Source organism: Ruditapes philippinarum, unplaced genomic scaffold (assembly GCF_026571515.1).
Source record: "Ruditapes philippinarum isolate M1 unplaced genomic scaffold, ASM2657151v2 ctg323_1_1_1_1, whole genome shotgun sequence".
In the NCBI taxonomy this organism is placed as follows: Eukaryota; Metazoa; Mollusca; class Bivalvia; order Venerida; family Veneridae; genus Ruditapes; species Ruditapes philippinarum.
The window spans coordinates 43,570-66,689 of NW_026856025.1; the positions used below are offsets into that span (position 1 = coordinate 43,570).

The 23,120-nt window shown below is 33.6% G+C and overlaps 1 protein-coding gene across 6 annotated transcripts in view; it reads right to left on the reverse strand.

Moving 5' to 3' along the window:
* LOC132745157 (uncharacterized) overlaps positions 1-21,462 on the reverse strand; it is a 36,842-nt gene extending 15,380 nt beyond the window's left edge. The window contains exons 1-6 of one of the 6 annotated variants that reach the window (XM_060733984.1): positions 21,446-21,462; positions 9,388-9,596; positions 8,635-8,909; positions 8,105-8,185; positions 3,987-4,118; positions 1,591-1,712 (exon numbers count right to left, since the gene is read on the reverse strand). In XM_060733984.1, the coding sequence (XP_060589967.1) occupies positions 1,591-1,712; positions 3,987-4,118; positions 8,105-8,185; positions 8,635-8,909; positions 9,388-9,565 (788 nt within the window). In that variant the 5' untranslated portion in view covers positions 9,566-9,596; positions 21,446-21,462. Of the gene's footprint in view, positions 1-1,590; positions 1,713-3,986; positions 4,119-8,104; positions 8,186-8,634; positions 8,910-9,387; positions 9,630-11,248; positions 11,564-11,824; positions 16,134-20,780; positions 21,283-21,331 lie in introns of those variants that run through there. The other 5 variants (XM_060733980.1, XM_060733979.1, XM_060733981.1 and 2 more) reach the window with 5 other exon arrangements.
* Between the last annotated feature and the right edge of the window lie 1,658 nt (positions 21,463-23,120).

Consider the following 23,120-nt stretch of genomic DNA (forward strand, 5'->3'; position numbering starts at 1 on the left):
TTGACACCTTTTTCAAAACTTTATAGTTTTGACTTTATTTAAATCTATATGATTTATGAATTCAGGATAAATTTAATATTAAATACTTAGAAATTCTTTTTCAATAAATAGTCATTATTAGTAAATTTAGATTCTAAATATAATTTCAATTAACCATTTGATAAATAAATTCTATGACTGTCATTAAATAAATCTCATAGTGTTAAATTTATAAAGTCTTGAGTTGTATTTTCTTATTTAAAAGTAGCTTGAAGGTAGCGTCCTAATACCACCATCCTAGCCACTGGTTGGCAATTAGAGTTCAGAGAACCTGGGTAAAGTGCCGTATTAAAGATATCTATATATATATATATGATCACGTGTTGTCCGTATAATAATTTGGCCATTTATATAAGTCTATCAAGAGTTCAACTGAGTGTTGGGCTCGACTCAACTTAAACCACTATTAATAAACCGGCACTATTACATATAAAAAATGATCACTTACTTTTCTAAATACATATTAATGATGTATCATGTAGTAGTTCTGTGACATGTGATAAAAAAGGTTTACTCCTCACGACCGGCTGAAACACTTGATTAAAATCGAAAATTCGTGCCGTTAAGTGAAGTCTATCCTCAAAAGATTTTAACAGGACACAAAGAACCGAATTCTTGAGATAAACAACAACAGAAAAGAAAAAACACCTAAAAAGAAAAACAGCTAGATCTAGATCCTGAACCCTAGGTCTAAACAGGCGAATAAAAAATATTCATTTCTATTTCTTCAAGAGATGGACAAAGAACTTTGAAAATATATAACTAACTGAACAAGGACTGTTGGACTAAAGTATTTTTGTAAATATATTATTATGATCAGATGATTATATGTCGTGGTTCGCGAAAACCCATAGTATTTTTTCTAAAATATTTCACTTTAAAAAATTCTTTCTTGTCATCAATAATGACTTGAAATTGTTATAATTATATAAGATACTTATCTAATTTTGGCCTAAATGTTGTTTATTGTCAAAATCTTTCTATAAATTAAAATGCACCATGGAGGCTGCCATTTTCCTTCCATACGTTATTATATATATTATATATATATTATTATAAATAAACTTCATACCTTGCTTTATAACTTATAAATAAACTACATACCCTGCTATATAACTTATAAATATACTACATACCCTTTTTATAAGTTATAGAAAGAGCACCGAGAGACGAGGTTATCTGATTTGTACGAGGGGGCGTAGCCCCCGAGTATTAATCGGATTACCGAGTGTTTTGGTGTTCTTTCTCTTTTATATCATAGTCAAACATAAAAACACGTTCCCTGTTGTAACAATATGAAACCCCGGCAAAAATGAACCAATGAACGAACATCTCAATATGATATTTCTGTCGCTTTCCCTTTCTCTGCCGTCACAATATGTAAACCCCAGCAAAAATGAGCCAATCAATGGGCATGCTCTGGAGTGCGGGTAACTAATACCCGCACTCCAGTTAACGCACTGTGCATGTATATGTATACGATTTAACCCTGACACATTTTCAACAGAAAGGTCTCCAAACTATGATACAACTTATAAATATACTACATACTCTGATTGACATCTGTATACATCAGGAACAAGTACAATGACATCACCGGCAGCATATTCAAGCATGTCTAACGTCAAAGGTCGGTTAGCCCAAAAGTTACCAATCGCTGCCATCCAAGTCATCTACAAAAAATGAGAACATTTTTCTTATCATGTTAAATTTGTAATTTTAGTTGTGAGAGCGTTTATGATTATACCAAATTACCATTGTATGTGATGTAATGATGTACATCCTTTCCTTAACTGCACAGTGTGTAAATATAACTGGAGAGATCATCAGATCGGAGTTATCCACAGAGTTGAGGATGATTGTTGGCGGCATCCATTTTTACATCTCATTTACAGTTTAACTCTGAACGTTTGTTAGCCAAGTATACGAAATTGCTGTTGAACATTTAAGCATGTTTATAACATGCATTATGGCTTTAGTTAAAACTTATTATCAATTTCTAAAACATTGATATACAAGAAAATAAAAAAAGTGTGAAGACACAGTTTAACTGGTCTCCTTTTGTAAACCAAAAGTACACCTAATAAGCAGCATGAACTGCCGCAATCAAGGTTTTCCGCCGATTGTGACTGAAATGTCTATAACTTACATATGAACAATCAGCAACAAATAGTCGTAATTTTTGCAACAAGAGACACCGCCGAGCTCAACTTTTTCAAAATTAAAACATTTATTTACAGCTACAGCATTGTAGTAAGCTGTTTTTTAAGACATAGGTTAAGTTAAAGTTAATCAAAACTGTTTTGTCCAAGTATGAATATAAACGTCTTGAATACCAAAGTTATGACCAGTTATATGAAAGTTCACTAATTTGATCTTGACGTTCAAGGTCATCCATGAATTATTCAGCATGTCAACTATGGCATGTTGTGTTGTTGTTGTTTTTTTCGTTTTTTTTAAGTTTAGACCAAATTAATTCATTAAGGACAAAGTGATGGCTTCTTTTAGCAAATTTCAACAACTTGATCTTTACGGTCACACATGCATATAGGCCAAGGTCAGGCTTGATTTATTCAACACTGGATGTAATTTTAGCGAATTTCAATAAATTGACATTAAAGGTAAATATCAAATAACAGTGACGGTTAAATTCATTTTCACATTCTTTTGAAGGTATTTTCCTATGGATAGTTAAGTAAAAAAAGTATGAATACAATATATCCATTAATTACAAAGTGTGAATGAAAAGTAGGAGTTGCACATAGAAGAGTATATATTACATACATTCAAATTTTAAATAGGTAATGTGGTCAAAAACAAACCAATATGAACAAAAGCATATTTTTATAATACTTCTTTGAAAATGTGTTTTTAAAATCCGTTGGAAATATTGGAGGAGTTGCGAACACAAGAATTGTTTACTCCTTCACCAATCTAATAAGAATTTCTTTATTTCCATCAAAGATATAAGACGAAAGAAAAAAGAAAAGCGTGCTCTCATGATTTGACTTTTGACCACACAGAGTGCGGACGTGGGTCTTGCCTGTGACACAGCGTGAAACTTAGGTGGAGCCTTATGCTAAATATTCCGGCAATTCATCAAATGTATAATCTACAGATTTACCCACAATACACACACACGCATGCACACACGCACGCACGCACAATCCATCTTGGTATAAGAAAAATTGCAGGCCAGCCAAAGAGAAAAGTATATGTGCAAATACGATATAACATTGTACCTCCAAGTTCAACATTGCCCTTCAAGTTGAGATAAAGGTCTTGTGCGCGATAATAGTCTGACTGTTGGAAGCCATATGCCAAATATTTCAAACATTTATCAAATAATGACAAAGTTACAATCCGGACAGGTGCGGACATAATTCTTGCACACGACACATCGTTTTCTTGTGACAAGTATATGTACTGATTTCTTTCTCTTTTTTTTTTTTTTTTTTTTTGAAGTCCAATTATGTATATAGAAGTTATGGACCGGACACAAACTAACTGCAGTTAAGCCTATATGGCAAAATGCTATGTTCATTCCCTCACTATAACCTTGATCTATGGGCTTATGACCCTGGTCTTGCGCGCGACACATCTAAAGGTGATCGTTTTGAAATCCAATCATGCCAGCAGAAGTTATGACCAATAGCACTTTAGATTAAATGACAAATGAACTCAATTCCATGCTGAACCTTGACATTTGAGCAGGAGACTTGGGTTTTTTCTTTGGACACATTGTCTACTTAAATGGAAGTTATAAGTCAATTCATTTTGAAATCCCATCATACATGCATAAATTATATAGACAAAACAAAGTATATACTTTTTCGAACACACACATACAGATACTCAGAAACACGGACAAGATAATATTTGAAAAGAAAATGTTTTCGGAAACTATTTGACATATTGAATTAATCATTAAGCGCAACTAATCAAACCTTTGAGTTGGTTCTCCAGTCATAGGTGTACAATTTCTCAGCATTATCTGTATACTGAAGACAAATATCTGAAAGTTTAAGACCGGCAGGTAACCTTCTTCCCCGATCTTCTTCAATAATAAGATGGGCTACCTAAATTTATATAAGAAAAAGACACACAATATATAAAGCTTATATTAAAAACAAAGTGTAAATCTCGTATTTTATTTATCAGAATGTTCTTCAAAACTAATAACTAGATTAAAGTAAAGAAGTGAAAAATCGAATATTGAAATAAAAGTTCGAAGGTTTTGGTGTACCGTAAATTGTAATGTTCGACAAATGTCGGACAATAAAACACGGCATTTTTGCTTAAACAGCAATTCATGAATGGGTTTAATCGATATATTTTATACGCATTATACCTTGACAAAAATGCACACTAGCTTGATAGTACACCATTGTTTCCGAAATTTCTTCCACAGATTATAAAAAAATGATAAATGCTCATACCATTATAACCTTTAAATACGAAAGGACAATTTAATGCTATGCTAGGTACATATGTATCATTCGCATGGTGCATTATTTCATGTAAGTTGTAATTATTTCGTAAAATCTCAGTTATCGTGCACCAACGAAATCATCACTTTCATTTTTGTCGTAACACTGTTTTTGCATTGTTAACACTAAGTAACGAAATAAAATATTAGAAATAGTGTGTGTTTTTCAAAGCGGAGGTTTTCAAATTATATACATGTAAACTGATTTGGAAAGGTGAGATTCGTCGGCAGCAATGAAAACAACAAAATTACAACTGCGGACTCGGCTTGAGACGAATAATGCAACATCACCTACGTTCCCTAGTACTGCTTTAATTTTAGGAGGTTACGCCGACTTTCATGGGATGGCCGTTAGGGGTCTATGATAACTACATAACTACAGTATGAACATATCTGCTCATGTTTCTAAATTCAAAATTTCAACAATTTATTGTTTAAATGTTGAATTCTGTTTAAGCCAGTGCTAGTGGGCGTTGACGGTACCTTGCGTTTTCCAATACCGTCCATGAACAGGCGCAATCAAACTTTAATTTTTAATTTTAATTATACCGATTTTGGTGTTCTCTGGGTATTCTATTTTTATATATTGATACGAAAGTCTCGTCGAATTACAGATAGCCAGATTGCTTGTGTGCAATTGAGACAAAACGCTAAACTATTAAACTTATAATAATCCCTAAAAATGGATTGACATCGTAGTCGTGGCCAATATTGATGATTTTTTTCGACAAATTTAATTGTCTGTAAGCATGCGTTTTGTCAACCATAGTTAATGTCACGTCGTATATTGAGCGTCATATAGTGTGGATGTCTTTTAATGTCATTTAGGGTTTTAGGTAATAGCAAGATGTGTAGTTTGTTGACCACGTCTAAGGAATGACCCAGTAAGTGGGTGTGCCATTGACCTTAGCAAGGGTATTTTCCATTTTTCCATCCTGTCTAATTCGGTATTCAGTCAGTCTTTTAGAGCTTCGTCTGTAATTGTGTGTTTATAGTTCATGTACATATGTTGTGATATGTATCGTTTCAGTTTGTAACAAGCGGCTTTAAATAGTAATAACAACAAATGAGAAGTTTGCACATCGTTTGAATGCTCTTAAGGAAGGCGTGCGTTTATTCATCTTAGTCCTCTGAAAGATCAGACGATCCGTATCTGCATACTGATAAGTTTATTGCATAAGAGATAACAATTAAAGATGGAAAGGACCAGGGATAGTCATCGGACAGGATGGCAAAATTGTGTTTGTAAGGCATGGCAGAGTATATGTAAGAGTTCATCCTTGTACCCATATTTAACTTGTCTATAATAATACGCTCAGCGTCGCCGAGGGAGATAGTTGCGTGTACCGGCTGTCTTTATTATATAGTTCCTTTACTAGAGATTTGTTTCTGACTTGCGATTTGTTTTTGTTCAATCGGAACTTTTGTCTTCAAACGCTTAGGTGATCCTATTATTATCAAGTCGTACAATTTGAAGACAACATGTTTTTTGTTTTTTTTTCACAGATTGATAATGTATTTTGAGTTTTAAATTTGTTTTAGTGTTTAACTTTGACAACCGCACAAATATCAATGTTATTTGCTGACATCATGCACAGTTTTGAAGCCATAACTATAAAACACTGAATTTAAATAATCGTCCAACATAACATCTTCATTTCTTTTACAAATGATATTGAAATAAAGTCAAATGCGATCGTGACAAACTTGCGTAAAGTTTGACTACACAGTAGCAAGTTTAATATAAAAATAAGAGCAGATCGTCACAGTGTTTGCTATGGTTCTATTAAATAGTTCGCAAATTGTAAACTTTAACAGAGGTTATCAGAGTATCTAAGTGACATCTTCAGAGATATCACAAGAACTAGTGATATCTTCAGAGATATTACCTGAACTCAGTAACATCTTCAGAGATACTACATGAACTAGTGACATCTTCAGAGATATCACAAGAACTAGTGGCATCTTCAGAGATATCACATGAACTCAGTGACATCTTCAGAGATATTACCTGAACTCATTAACATCTTCAGAGATATAACATGAACAAGTGACATCTTCAGAGATATCACATGAACTCAGTGACATCTTCAGAGATTTCACAAGAACTAGTGACATCTTCAGAGATGTTACATGAACTCAGTGACATCGTCAGAGATATTACCTGAACTCAGTGACATCTTCAGAGCTATCACAAGAACTAGTGATATCTTCAGAGATATTACATGAACTCAGTAACATCTTCAGAGATACTACATGAACTAGTGACATCTTCAGAGATATCACAAGAACTAGTGACATCTTCAGAGATATCACAAGAGCTAGTGACATCTTCAGAGATATCACAAGAACTAGTGACATCTTCAGAGATGTCACATGAACTCAGTGACATCTTCAGAGATATCACATGAACTCAGTGACATCTTCAGAGATATCACAAGAACTAGTGACATCTTAGAGCTATCACATGAACTCAGTTACATCTTCTGAGATGTCACCAGAACTCCGTGACATCTTTAAAGATATCACCAGAACTCAGTGACATCTTCTGAGATGTCACCAGAACTCCGTGACATCTTTAAAGATATCACCAGAACTCAGTGACATCTTCAGAGATGTCACAAGAACTCAGTGACACCTTCAGAGATATCACCAGAACTCCGTGACATCATAAAAGATATCAACAGAACTCGTGACATCTTAAAATGAATCACAAGAACTCAGTGACGTCTTCAGAGATCTCAACAAAACTCAGCATCATCTTAACTGATCTCACAAGAACTACGTGACATCTTCAAAGATATCAACAGAACTCAGTGACATCTAAACAGATATCATTAGAACTCAGTCACATCTTCAGAGATGTCACGAGAACTCCGTGGTTTCTTCAGAGATATCACCAGAATTCAGTGACATTTTGGAAGATCGCACAAGAACTCCGTGACATCTTCAAAGATATCAACAGAACACAGTGACATCTTAGGATGTGTCACCAGAATACAGTGACATCTTCGGAGATATCCCCAGAACTCAGTGACATCTTATGAGATTACACCGGAACTCAGTGACATCTTCCGAGAAATGACCAGAATTCAGTGACATCTTCAGTTGAGTCACCAGAACTCAGTGTCATCTTCAGAGATGTCACCAGAACTCAGTGACATTTTCGGAGGTGTCTCCAGATCTCAGCGACATCTTTAAAGATATAACTTAGATAACTTAGTTATATCTTCAGAGATGTCACCAAAACTCAGTGACATTTTCGGAGGTGTTACAAGAAAACTCAGTGACATCTTCCGAGATATCACCAGAACTCAGTGACATCTTCCGAGATGTCACCAGAACTCAGTGACATTTTTAGAGATATCATGTGAACTCAGTAACATATTCAGAGATATCCCCAGAACTTCGTGACATCTTCAGAGATATCACCAAAACTCAGTGACATCTTCAGAGATATCACAGAACTCTTTTATCAGAAGAAAAACATGACCGGTTATAAGAAGAAGTTCATTGATACAACATTCTTAATCGAGTGTTTTGGGTCTAAAGACTTATAAGTTATTCAACCTTTACCTGTGTATCAAAAACATTTCTGAGAGAAGTTGCAAACTGAAAGTTCAGGGCTGCATTTACGTAACAACTGTCGTGTATTACCTGCGAAATCAAAAACAATATGACATCAGTACATTACTCACCAGGTTTAATACAATTGAACACTTTTTGCAGATATACTGAAATCTAATTAAAATCATGTAAGGTTTGGAACTGTCAGTGGTTTAATTGAACCGTTATTCCCCCCCCCCCCCTTGTACCCCCTTTAATTTCAATTTTGACTCATTTAATGAACCAACACTGGATTTCTGGCACTCTTCATTAAAAACATTTATAGTGAACTTCGAAGATGGTTTATATTTGGTCGAAATTAACGGAAGTACTTGCTGTAACTACATGAATTTATGTAATGCGTTTGAGTGTCCCTATTTTGTAGTAGGGCGTTCTAGGTATCGATCAAACTTGCGCATTATAAGTTGACTGGAAAACTGTACATACATTTTGCAGCATTTTGATACATGTAAATCAGTAGTAATACTTTCAGTAATTACCTTCGTAACATGTTCATCCTCTAACAAACATCGTAAACGTCCCTTTTCGACCAGATCCCTGTTCAACAAAATATCAAATACGAAAACTAATCCCGAGCACGTGCCAATCTGTATTAAAGTCAAAGGTCCCTCTTTCCCTAGGTTGATACCTTCTGTTGCCATGGCTATAATCTTTTCACGCTGTAGCTTGGCAACCACCTGTTTACAATACTCAACTTCTGTGACAACCATTATGTTTTCTGCACTCACAGGCTTTACTTCAATCATGCTGTATGCTAAAAGAATATACAATATATATTATGATATTCAATATAAATTAATATATAATAATAAGATACAGTAAATTTATGGAAATCACATTGACAAATAAACTGAGGAAATATTTTTAAATGCAGACTACTAATTACAATTATACTTTTTATATCGATGAGATTACATGCAAGAGCTTCTTAGGAAAATACTTTTACTGCTCACAGCAATTAAAACCATGTGAATGGAGATCCCTCCTGTATCTAACCACACTCGCAGCTTGGCTGCACGTGCAAGCGCCTGGGCGAATGCATCGCCGCCCACAATTTCCCCCGACCGGAAATCCTGGATCCGGCTCTGAAATCCTAATGCCAGGTTGATTATTTTGTAAAAACAAGTTCCCAAATATGTATATTTGTTTTTCCAGTCTTTGCTATTCATCATGTTATATTTGTTTTCAAAAAAGATATCTCCATGAATCTAGAATTATAGAATTATACGTACGCATTGGGCAACATGGGAATCGAATATTTGGCGGTGCAGTTGCTACTGGAAAGTGCCTTTTTCCGGTATTATCCAAGTCACTGTGAGACACGCCTCCGATTATGTCAAAGTCGTCCTGTGGCCTATCAGTACGAATGGCCTTGGTCGTTTTGTTGTTTCCTTCACTCGTCCTATTCATTCTAAGCTCTCGCTCTTGTCTGGATTTTGGCCTTAAATCGGATATTGCATCGAAATTGGATCGACTTGTAAAAGTGAAAACGGCTTATTCACAGTGTATATCCAGTAACGCAGGAATGTGAAAATAACGCAGGAATTGTGTAATTTAGTGGTTAAAACGAGCACCGCGATAAGTAAATGGACCAATATTTTTCATTGTACACCAAATTGGAAGAAATGAATTAACGCATACGGTTGCTAAAACTTTATACTGTAAACCTTATCGAAAAATATTTTTTTTTGTTACAAGTATCCAACGAATTATAACGCATTCAAAGTTTAAAAGGAGCTTTGGCTTATTGAATTGTCGATCAACGCACAATCACAAATTACGCAGATGAATATCATTTTAATCAATGAAAATTGTTCGGCTATTTCCGTAAAGCTTCGGATTATTGTGACCGCCTAAATGAACATTTGTTATTTAGACTTTCTGAAAAATAAAGTAAGGATGTTGACTCTAGGACAGGAGCGAATTTAGGGCAGTCGACGATCGATAATCAATTTCTACCAAAGTTAGGGTCTTATAAGTTAAGAACCCGATAATTTAATCCACGTTAACAAAGCGCTGTTTTTAGCAAACCTTACACAAATAAACCGGACTGTCGAGTTGTGAAATATTATATACATGTCGGACTGTTTTGGGCGAGAAGATTTTCGCTAAATTATTAACATCAGTGTTAAACAACAGGTTAACCGTGAACAAAATATTTCGAAATTAATAATGGAAATGCTAAATTTAGAATCATTTGATTTGCTACAGATTTTTTATAACTTCCCTGTGGTCCAGGGATAAAACACTCGTTTAGGAAGTCAGAGGTCTGGGGTTCAAATCCCAGTTAAAGCAACTATTTTTTATATTTTAGTGTCTTTTTAGCGATTTTAACATTCTTTCTTAAAGAATTAGCCACGATATGCAAGGATCAAGTGTGGCTGTCATAAAAATGTACATAAATGATTTCAAAAATGCAAGTTAGAAAATCTGGCAATGCAAAATTCCGTATGTATCAAAATTAAACTGTTATAGCAAAAGATCTAAACGCATTCGCTGCAATCGGTGCCCTGCAAGATGAATTATAGTATATCAAAATAAACTTATACAGGAAAATACATACAGATATACAGTACGATTTAGATTACAAAGATCAGAAAATACCGCAGAGCTTGCAGCCCTTTGATTTATATTCGGTTTATCTGAGACATTTTCCAATCTACTCGTGTCATATTACACTTAATTCAGCAGATAAAACGTAATTGAGACCATTTTTACGAGGTTACGCCGAATTCGTGAATGAAGCACTGAAGCAACGGGGGTTATCTCATTAAAAGTAGCTTAATCTAATTTTAACCAGCTTCTTCTATTGTTATACGACACTTAGTTCGTAGTTTGACAAATGCCTTGGGTATAGAGAATATAAAAAAATGTTTTAAATGTGTTAAATAAACATTTTTGTTTGACATAACACAAAAGTCACTTTCAAAACGGTAATCAGGTTGTCTTTCTCACGAATGATCTAAAGAAGTAAACATATTCCTGAAAAAAAAAATTCAATGCTGCTTTAAGTATAATGTCGTAGCAGTCGTATGCGCTAATTCGTTTATTTGAAATTTATTTAGAATAAAATATTTCGGATCATTTACTTACTGTGTTATTTGTTTTAGCAATAGCGTTGCACAGATTCGGCGTTACTTTTGCATTCCAACGTTACTGGATATGCACGGTGTTCTTTTTACAACGAAATATGCTTAAAATGGGTCAATGTTCTGCCAAAAATACACATCAGAGTTATGGTCCTAGAATAGTGACCACTTATTTTGTCTGACATTCTTTTCGAAAAAAAAAACAACATAAACATGGCATTCAATGTTCTCCCTAAAATCAAAATAAATTGGTATTTTATCATTCAGTCCACATTAAATAATAAATATTATGTTGTTATAAAATAGAATAAACTTCAAACAGCTCTGTTACAACCTTAATTGTAATAAAACCGGAATTGTAATAAAATTATTACAAAACTGGTCAGGATTACAATTCCGGTTTTATTACAATTCAGGTTGTAACACAGCTCCACATAAAATGATGTAATGTAAAAAGGTGAGAGTAAAAATCAATTTTCATTTTGCCATAATTCCTTTTGATTTAATAATTTACTTGGCATAAACAATATATAACCACCGGACTCAAACGAAATTTCAGTTAATATCATTTAGAATTTACCTGTAACGTTCAATTTATAAAAAGAGTGGGGCAGTCTTTTTCTATTTTAGGCAGATCCTAAACATTTTCCAATAAAATATGTTGGTCAAACATCATCTAAACAGTCAATTTTTTGAAATAGTAAGTCAATTCAGCTCAACTTGACAATGAAAATATGAGCATAATATCAATTCTTATGTAACAAAAATCTCATGTTCTAAGTAATAGTTTACTCTTACACAAAACTGCTGGCATGCAATCATACTTTTCTTATCAGTAGTAATGTATTACATCGGATACTGCTTAGTACGCGACTAAGGAAATTTAACCAAAATTGAGGTCGTATGAGATGCTCAGTGCCGGTTTCAATTTTGAAACGAGTTTGATCCGACAAAATCGATTTTAGCAAATATGACTCTCTATAAGGCAGCCATTTTAACATCTTTTGTAATGAATGAAAATGAATTCTGTACGATTGAAATAAAAGCCAGAAAATTACTTGCGAAAACAATTTGCCTACATTTTACATTTTGTAAGGCCGTGTATTCATTTTCTTATTTTTATATTTTCAACAAGATCACACAGTTATTGTCAATTAGATCTATTATTTATAAAATGTGTTTATTTATTTATCTGGCCTTTAAGTGATTTATCGCTATATAAATCAGAAACAATTACTCGTATTTTCTTCAAAAAGTGTCTTCCTATAGACGTATTAGGACAAGCGTCAATTTATCAATGGCTTCTGCCTCTGACAATTCATTGTTTATCCTAGGAAACTATTCTTACGTCAGTAAGAAACTCGTACTGTATCAATTGCAAAGAGAATTCTACATTATCCAGGTTCTTGTCCCCCCTTTTTTTTCGAAAAAAAAAATGGGAGCGGGGTATAGAAACGGGCTCCGTCCGTCTGTCCACCTATCTGTACGCCCGTATGTCCGTCCGTCACACAATGTCTGTTGGAGGGTATATGTCGTGTCCGGACCATATCTTTCTCATTCATCAAGGGATTTTGAAAATACTTGGCACAAATGTTCAAAATGTCGTACGTAACACCAAGACGCCTTCCTCCAAGGTCAGGGTCAACCTTTTTATAAATCAAGTGTTAACTTGTTCACAATAATATCACCCGAACCCAAAGTCACACTTGGTTGTCAAATCTTAACATGGTCTGACATATTATAATGGTGTATTATGTGTCCAGTCTATGACTTTCTAATTCATCAAGGGATTTTGAAAATACTGGTCGCAAATGTTTACAATAATAAGACGACATGTCAAGCGCAACACCCGGACACTTATATCAAAGATTAAGGTCACACTTGGAGGTCAAAGTCTAACAAGGTCTGTTATAGGGTTTGATGCAAAGTCAGGCCCAAGAATATTAAAATGTCATTGGTTACGTTGGTTAAATATTCTTGTAACTGAGAATAGTCCAGCACGCTGCCATTCGACAACTCTTATTAGATAAGTAGTGAGATTAACGTTCTCTCTCGAAGAACGTTTACTTTAGTCACTGCTACTGTTAACAAGGGACCATTAGCCCCAAAGCGCTCACCTGAAGATATACTGTAATTTGTGTAAGGGCCAATTTTAACAACAGGGGCAAACTTTGAAGAACTATAATAGAGGACCTATATATGATATTATATACTAAATATCTAAGCTCTAAGCATTGTACCTTCAGACAAGATTTTTTAACCACAATTTTGACCCCAGTTTCATCCTCTAGTCTTTGTCAATTCTCAGAAGATTTTTTAAGTTTTTACTATACATACTGTATAAGAAAAACTAGAGCTGTCATCGATAGTAACAATATCGATGTATCGTTGATATTTTTTGTCGATCAATAATCGAAACACATTTTAAAAAATCGATAATTTTGACTAATTAATTAAATGTCTAGAAATTACAAAAAAATTCGCCCAAGACATATACAGAAACATGTCTCCATGTCTAACACTGCACTTTTGTAACATAAAGGAAATATTTAAGTGATGACAAAAAACGGTGAGGAAAAGATTAATGCAATGGGCATTTATAAACAAGACACTGGACGCAACATGTATTTTACTAAAATCATTTAAACAGTTATAAAACTGAATGTCAGACAACTTATTATAGGTAACTATCGATTTATCGGCGAATCTTTGGTATTTGTCAGCCGATATCAATATATCGTTGCTATGCTTTGCACTGAATCAATGACAGCTCTAAGAAAAACCATAGCCCCCGGGGCAAGGCCTTTTTGACACTAGGGGCAAAATTTGAACAACTTTCATCGAGGACCAAAAGATGATAGTACATACCAATTTAAGTTTTTGCTATATATACATATAACAAAAAACTATGACCCCCGGGGCAGGGCCTATTTTGACAATTGGGGCAAAATTTGAGCAACTTTTAAGAGGACATACAGATGATATCACATACCAAAATATCTTAGCTCTAAGCCTTATACCTTCAGACAAGAAGATTTTATTAAAGTTTTTTCTATATACATATAAGGAAAACCTTTAACCCAACGGCTATAATTTGAACAATATTGGTAGTTTCACTACACAATGCTCCATGCCACATATCTAACCTCTAGCCTTTGTCAATTTAGAGGACAAGTTTTTCAAGTTTTTAATTTATATACATGTAAGGAAAACCTAAAACCTATGACCCCCGGGATTTGGCCTATTTTGTCACTAGGGGGAAATTTGAACAACTTTGTAGAGGACTTATAGATGATATTATATACTCTAAGCCTTGTTCCTTCAGACAAGAAGTTTTTACTATATACATATAAGGAAAACCTTTGACCCCGGGGCAGGGTATAATTTGAACAATCTTGGTTCCACTACACAAAGTTAATGCCAAATATCTAACCAATTCAGAGGAGAAGAGTGTTTATATTTTACTTAATATACATGCAGGGAAAACCTATGACCCAGGGGCGGGACCTATTTTGACAATAGGGGCAAAAATTGAACAGCTTTCATAGATGACCTAAAGATGATATTATATACCAAATATGTAAACTCTAAGCCTTGTACCTTCTGACGAGAGGATTATTAAGTTTTTACTATATACATATAAGGAAAACCTATGACCCCGCGGCGGGGCCAATTTAAGCCCAATGACTATAATTTAAACAATCTTGGTAGATTTTCACTACACAATGATTCATGCCAAATATCTAACTTCTAGCCTGTCAATTCAGAGGAGAAGATTTTTTAAGTTTTAACTAAATACATGTCAGGAAAACCTATGACCCACAGGGCGGGGCTAATTTTGACCCTAGGGCTATAATTTGAACAGCTTTGATAGACGATCTATAGGTAATATATATATAAATTCAAATTGTTGACGACGCACGACGACGGACGGTGGAAGATCACAATAGCTCACCATGACCACGTTGTGCTCAGGTGAGCTAAAAAGATTTAGTTCTTGAAGAAAAAAAAACATGCGGGAATTAATGTTAATCGTCGCGACAAATTTAATGTTGAATATCGCCAAAAGTTTAAAAAGAATTTCAGAAAAAATCTTGCATGTCAATAGGTGGCATTTACCTTGCCCAAGCAGGATATCGTATATTTCAGACGAACTTATAACATTATTTAAATGAGGGACACTTTTTAAATAGCTCATATTTGGGTATAGTTGTGTAAAGGACGAATTAACACAATATAAACAGTCTAACTCTAGCGTTGAAAACAGCATATTTCTAAACAGCAAGAAAGACACAAAAATGTTAACATTGGTGAATAGTTCAAATATCTAAATATAGAATATTTTAGCTCTAAAATGCCAATAAATCAGCACAGCTGTATCGATTATCAAATTTCGGTCCACATGAAAAACTGCTGTCAACAAGATAACGTTTTCATTATCCGGTCGTACCATTATGATGTAATGGATTGTGCAAGTTATACAATTATTACATTTTTTTTATTTTTATTGCAATATAGAATAAAAGTGTGTATGAACGCATAAACCTGACGAGCGTAGTGGCTTATGAAACGCCCAGATTATGATCATTTTCGAGTTCAACTATGCAATTGTACGCATGTTTTTTTAATGTGTTTTAGAACGCTCGTTTTTTTAATGTGTTTTAAAGCTACATTAAATAAATTTCATAAAAAAGAAATAGCTTCATTTCGTTAATGAAATATGTTTCATATTGACTCCCGTTCTTATACTGGTCTGGTGTCCAGACAACCAAAATGAGTTTTATTAACAACCTCATTGTGGCGAAGTACAATTTCTATTCGCAAGAGAAACTCCGCCTTTGTGTTATCCGTACATCAATAGAAAATCAACATTTTTCAGTAGCAGTCCGAATTGTCCAACAATATAAACCTGACACTTCATTAACTGTCGTAATCTTCTCCAAATCCCTCCAGAGGCGTGCACGTCGCGGAGAAGGCACACGGCAGGTCAAGGTCAAGTCATCTTAAGTACCAGAGGTGATTGGTTGACCTGTCGTGACTAACTCTGGAGGGTTGGCGCTAACGAGAGCCGTTTTTGTTATCGTCCAGTATGGAACATGATGCCTGGCCAGTATTGTCGTACTCCTCTACCACCAACGAACGAAGAATAGGCTTCAGGAAGATTCAGCATGAAAAAGACGTCCCCGATGTGACTACCCTAGTGGACCGGCACGGATGCTATATTCTCGGACAGATGGTTTAACCGGCGCCGAGTATAAATAAACTCAAACTGACTGACTGACTGAACTGTCGTAAAGGTCATTTAAATAAACACTGACCATGCAGTATCTGTCGTATATATCGATATATTTGCTAACTGCACTTGTCAGTGATTTGTGGTGTATTGGTATAGATGTCGGACTACCAATATAAAGGTCTCTGGTCCGATTCCTTACCGATTCCACGTTATGATTTTTTTTTAATTTACTTACAAAAATTAATTTCAAATCGTTTTACTACACCTGGTATTAGAATACCTTTTTAAGTGGTATTTTTATACACAATTATATTTTATATGATACAATAACATTCTTGTATCATAGTTTCGGAGATGCCCCTTCATTGGTTCCTTTTTTCTGGGGTTTCATATTGTGACAACAGGGAGCATGATTTTATGTTTGATTATGATACAAAAGAGAAAGAACATCAAAACACTCGGCAATCTGATTAAAACTCGGGGGCTGCGCCACCCCGTACTATTCAGATAGCCTCGTGTTTCGATGCTCTTTCTATTACATATCGATTTTACAAGTAGATCGTAACATTTACGAAATATACTGACTACAGGGTCAAATGCAAGAGTGCCAGGTCAATGTTGTTGGACAATATATTACGGATGTTTTCATACAAATGCAATATTTTTATGAGATGATTACTTTCTTGTAAACGACAGGGCTAATGCACCGTGAAACTAAAATGGTAAAAGTTTGTTTGCACAAGAATGTCTCATATTTGCTTGGATCCACATGGTTACAATGTGACGTAGCGCATACATGAGCTAATTATACTAGTATCCATGTGCATGTTAAAATTCGTAAACGAACTTTAGTGTTACCGTGGGGTTTTCCTTTTAAAATCATAACTTATGAACAATTTTTAATGAGATTTACAACAATACATGTACTGTTAAAAATGTTAACGAAACTATTGAATGCTTGTTTTTGGTTTGTAAGCCGAAGGAAAAATATGTTTAAATATTTTTTTAATGTAGCTTTAACTTTCAGAATATATATTTTATAATTTTGATTTCCTCTTTTATGAATCCATAATTAACTAAACTAAATGTTTTGCACAATTGAATAGTATTGTTAATTTTATTCTATTTGAAATTCTTAATTCGATTAGCCACATTTTTTCAACAAATTATGCTCATTTGTATACATCCATTTCTTCTATTGCTATTTCACCGTGGGTAAGCAACTTTGGTCATGTGACCACATATGTCAACGTACATGGCCACATTAGCTCGGCTGAGTTAAGTTTTTTAGTGATTATTTTTCTGTCCAGTCGATTTAAATTATGCTACATAGCCTACCGGCCGCGGCAGTTAAAATTTCAGGTCTTAAAATATATAAGAGAATGTTTTAATGAAAAAAGAACTGGTTTCCTACTGTCATTTTTTGTATTTATTTAAGAATTGACCAACTTACAGAAATGTCAAAGTACACATACTGTCTAGAAAGTGTCAACGTACACACTCACAATTTAGTTTGATAGTGGTCTGAACATTAGGCTGCAACTTCGAAATAGGTGGCTTTTTCCAACAAAAAGTTGGCTTTCAATTTAGATTGCCCTCTCAAATTGTATATAATTACATTTTTTTTTACAAAGGAAATAGTTTAGAGTGCATTTCGTCGCAAATAAACTTAAACAATTAAAGTTAACCTTTAACCTATTTATGTTATTTATTTGTACTTTGTTTTTTAGAAGACAAATTTCCAGTTACTCAGACTGCCTAATGATTAGCTGAAACAGCCGTTTTTATATTTTATACTGTATTAATATAGATCGTATTACAATATAGATCTAATTACAGTCATCTTAATAACGTAAACAGCCAGGATAAGGGTCTCTTGCCAACTAGTGCCTTCCGTGGCAGCAAAAGGGTCCAAGGTTGACGATGACGCCGAGTTACAATTTTATATTTATCGGTTTTTCAGCAGTGGCGTCACTTGGTCTCTATGATTACATCACTAATGTTCTATTAACATTTTATTTTCAAGAATATATCTACTTGCACTTGTTATGTAAAAAAATTCTTATAAACAATTCACCATTTTATAGGTTGCTTAAGGCAACCAATTACCCTTTGTTAAATTGTTAGTTACAAGTACCAAGTTTGTAGTAAAATGCTTTTACTGCTCAAGAAACCAGTTACTGGAACATGGTTACTAGTAATAAATTTACCGGAAAATGGTTACTTGTAATAAATTTACCGGAAAATGGTTACTAGTTATAAATTTACCGGAAAATGGTTTCTAGTAATAAATTTACCCATCCTATTTTGTGCGCAATGTATGAGCTATAGATATGAATCAATGACATTGTTTAAACATTTAAAAAGTTATAAAGTTATATCAAGTACCACAGTCATATGTCATAGAAATGCCACAATATATATTGATCGACATTTTGCTCAAATAAAATGGTTTGCTTGAATTTAAAATTTTGATTGCAATGCAAATTATTAAAATGTAAGGCACTTGAGCATTTTTGTTAAATACATATCATAGAGTTGTAAATTAGCAGACATGGTTGGCAAAATTTGCAGTGAAACAACAAGGGCAAAGAAAACTGTGAATGCAAAAATACATATCACGTCTATTAAGCTAGCCCATGTATTAAATAACAATGTCTATAACATGTGGCAATTACATAACTAGTGCAAGGAGATATATCATTGAAAATATAATGTTAATATAACGTTATATGTAATCATAGGGTAAAAGTGACATAACTGCTGAACCTATAAAATAGTCACTCGGCGTCATTTTCAACCTAGTCAACTTTTGTTGCTACAGAAGGCACTAGGTTGGTTGAGCAAGAGACGCTTATTCTGGCTGTTTACGTTATTAAATGACTATAAAATGATCTAAATTAATACAGTTCAACAAATCATTAAGCAGTCTGAGTAACTGGATTTTTCCTTCTAAAAGTAAACCACAAAATAACAAATAAATAACATTATAAAAAAGTTAAAGGTTGTTTAAGCTTATTTTTATCGACATTTATTATGATATGAATGTACTTGCAACTTTTTTCCTTGTATAAACCTGTACTAATATACAGTTTGAGAGGGCAATCTAAATAGGAAGCCAACTAGCTTTTTGTTAGAAAAAGCCACCTATTTCGAAGTTGCAGCCTCATGTTCAGACCACTATCAAACTAAATTGTGAGTGTGTACGTTGACATTTTCTAGACAGTATGTTGTCGTTGACATTTCTGTAAGTTGGTCAATTCTTAAATAAATACAAAAAAATGACAGCAGGAAACCAGTTCTTTTTTCATTTAAACATTCACTTATATATTTTAAGACCTGAAATTTTACTTAGAACTGACATGCGTATCGTTTATTAAGTTTTCATCAATACTTTTTTTACACAATAGTGTGTACGTTGTCATCGACAATTTGCAAATATTGTTTGAATGTTCTCATAAAATACAATACGTTAGACGAAACTAAATACATTTTTAGAAAGCATCGGAACTGCCGCGGTCGGTAGGCTATGTAGCATAATTTAAATCGGCTGGACAGAAAAATAATCACTAAAAAAAAAACCTCAGCCGAGCTATTTTGGCCGTGTACGTTGACTTTTGTGGTCACATGACCAAAGTTGCTTACCCACGGTGTATTTGTTCAGTCATTTATTGACTTGTTGACTTAAACTCTGTCTGTTGAATGCGAATCTGTGTGAAACTTAATGTTCTCAAAAAGCCTTGCGTGTACGAAATTCAAGAGGACTTAAATCTTGTTAGTTGTAAAATATCTCAAAACAAATAATTAAAGGAAATAAAAACTGGCTTTTCAAGGACTCGAACCAGGGCCTCTACACTCACGGAGCGAACATTCTACCACTACGCTATTAAGCTAACTTGATGAAGGATCATCCATTGTCCATGTGGACTTTGGCAATAAATAGTATGTTTTTGTGTAAGAAATATCGACACCCCTATTTGTCGATATTGATGTAAACAGATAATTAAAGGAATAGCGAATTCGAGCTGTAGTTCTACCACGTGGTTTTAGATGACAGTGTTATCTTTGATAATGTATAAAAAGAAAATATGTCTCACAAAAAATAAGCAATTTAAAAATGCCCACTGATGTAGAATAATAAACAAATCCGAATTAATGTCAACCAATTAATGTAGACATGTTGTACTTTCTGTAATAATAAAACTATAAATGATGTACAGTATACTTTTAAATCTATAAATTGAACTTTTACTCTATATATTGGAATATACTTAGTCAACAACTCCCAGCATTTACTTACTATTTGTTTCTTAGCGTTGGTTAGATCGAAATTGTCCTTATCCGAAGCCGAGAAGATGCAAAATTATAAACCGAACATTTCAGCTACTGCTTTATTTCATTATAGAAAACATTTAAGAATTAGTATATTTCCTTGAGTATACAGTCAAAACTGAACACAAATCCACTCTTGATCAATACAGTACTTATACAATGCATTTGGCAGCGTAACAAGATAGCATTTAATTCTAGCTTATTAAATTATACTTATCAGTTATTAAAGCTAAGCATATTTATTTTTATTTTTGATCAAAATAATTCAGCTCATCTTTTACTTACGAAATAAACACTCATTAATCAACATGTACGTGTATATTTACCGGGGTATTAAAATTGAGGCAGTTGAGCAAAGAAAATTAAGAACATTAAGTTTAACAAAAATATACTTATTTTACTTTTTAATACATTTTCACAATAAATTATATTATAGTATATTTTTCATAACAAAATTGAAATATCAGAAAATTATAAAAAGAAAAATATGATCAACAAGTTAAAAAATAATACACTAGCCTGTACAGAATTCCTTTGACTACACGTTATTTAACATAAACTTGGCATTCAGTAGGAAACTATGTTTAAACCTTCTTAATCTCTATATATTGTCAAACTAGTCTACATACACACCGAAAATCAATTTTCTTTAATGTTTTCGTCCAAATATATTTATATATCTTCACATATTGATCTGCTCTGATTACACTAGACTTTACTGACAATAAAATGAATAGCCGATAACATTTACCATGTATTTGGAAATTGATTTGTAAAATTGTAATTCAGTCTCGAATATTTTACAAAATAAGACCTGTTAGTTTAAAGCTGCATTTAATAGATTTCATAAAAACAGAAATAGTGACATTTAATTAATAAATTGGGTTTCATATCGACTCCAGATCTTATTTTGGTGTCCGGACAACCAAAATGAGTTTTATAAGCATAAAAATGGACAACCTCATTGTGGCGAAATAGGAAGTACAATTTCTGTTTGCATGAGAAACTCCGCCTTCGGATCATCCGTACATATCAATATTAAATCAACAAACATGACTATAAGTAGCAGTCCTAATTTAACGGTATATTTCCGCATTGTAACGGATGTTTTCATACAAATTTAATCTTTTTAATGTGACGATTACTTTTTTCTGAACCCCATGCTTAGTGCACCTTAAAGCATAAACGGTTAAAGTGTGTTTGCACAAGAAAATATCATATTTGCTGTGTTCCGGATAGCAACTATAAAACTGTGACGTAGCGCATACACGAGCTGATTACAGTCTTCATTTGCATGTTAAAATTCGTATGTTACCGTGGCGTTTTCCGTTTAAAATCCTAATTTATAAACAATATTTGATGAGATTTACAACAGTACTTTTAAAAAGGTTAATGAAAGTGCAGAATGCTTGGTTTAAAACGACGGCAAAATATTTTTACATATTTATTTAATGTAGCTTTAAACATCGGTTATATTTGAACATATTTAAAAATCTAAATCTTAAACGCGGACCTAGATAAGACAATCTACAAATATAGTAAATGATGTTCTTTTTGTGAACTAAGTTATTTATCTGTTTGATTTGTGAAAAAATGCGTACATTCTAAACTGGTATGTCAATTACCTTTACTGTACAAATCAGAAAAAATAGAAACCTGACAGTGTATATTTTATTACTCACTCTGTGTCGTGAGTAAAACAATTATTCACTTATCCCATGTTATAATCTTACTAGAAAGAAACCAAAACAACAGAATAGGATTTAGGCATTGTATTTGACAACTTTCAACAAATAAATGCAAGTAGTTTGGATCGTGTTAAAATCTCTTCAGGTATACAGTTCCATTGGATCCTGTAGATAGTATCTTGTATAGCTGAATTCGGAAAGCCATATGCATATTCGTCCAACGATAAACCTGAAAAATACTGAAACTATATTAATAATGATAAATGAAAACATAATTTTTTATAACGATACTCTGAAAACCACTAAATAGCATCCTTTCTTAGAAACTGGGAGGGCGGGAAGAGGGAATAACTATAACTCTAAAGAACGTGTTTAAAGCTGTCAAATACTGCCTCGAGTGAGAAACAATAGTAAAACACCGAATATATACCTACACACTGGTACAAAACACGTGAAAACCGTGCAATGTAATAAAATATGCATGAAACAAAATATGTTGTAGACTTATCAAAGCATAAACTAAACTACGGACTGGAATGAAATAACAATGGGAAACGTGAATAATTTTATTTATTAAAATCGATGACGGAAATGTAATCAAAGCACAGAAGGCGCTGAAT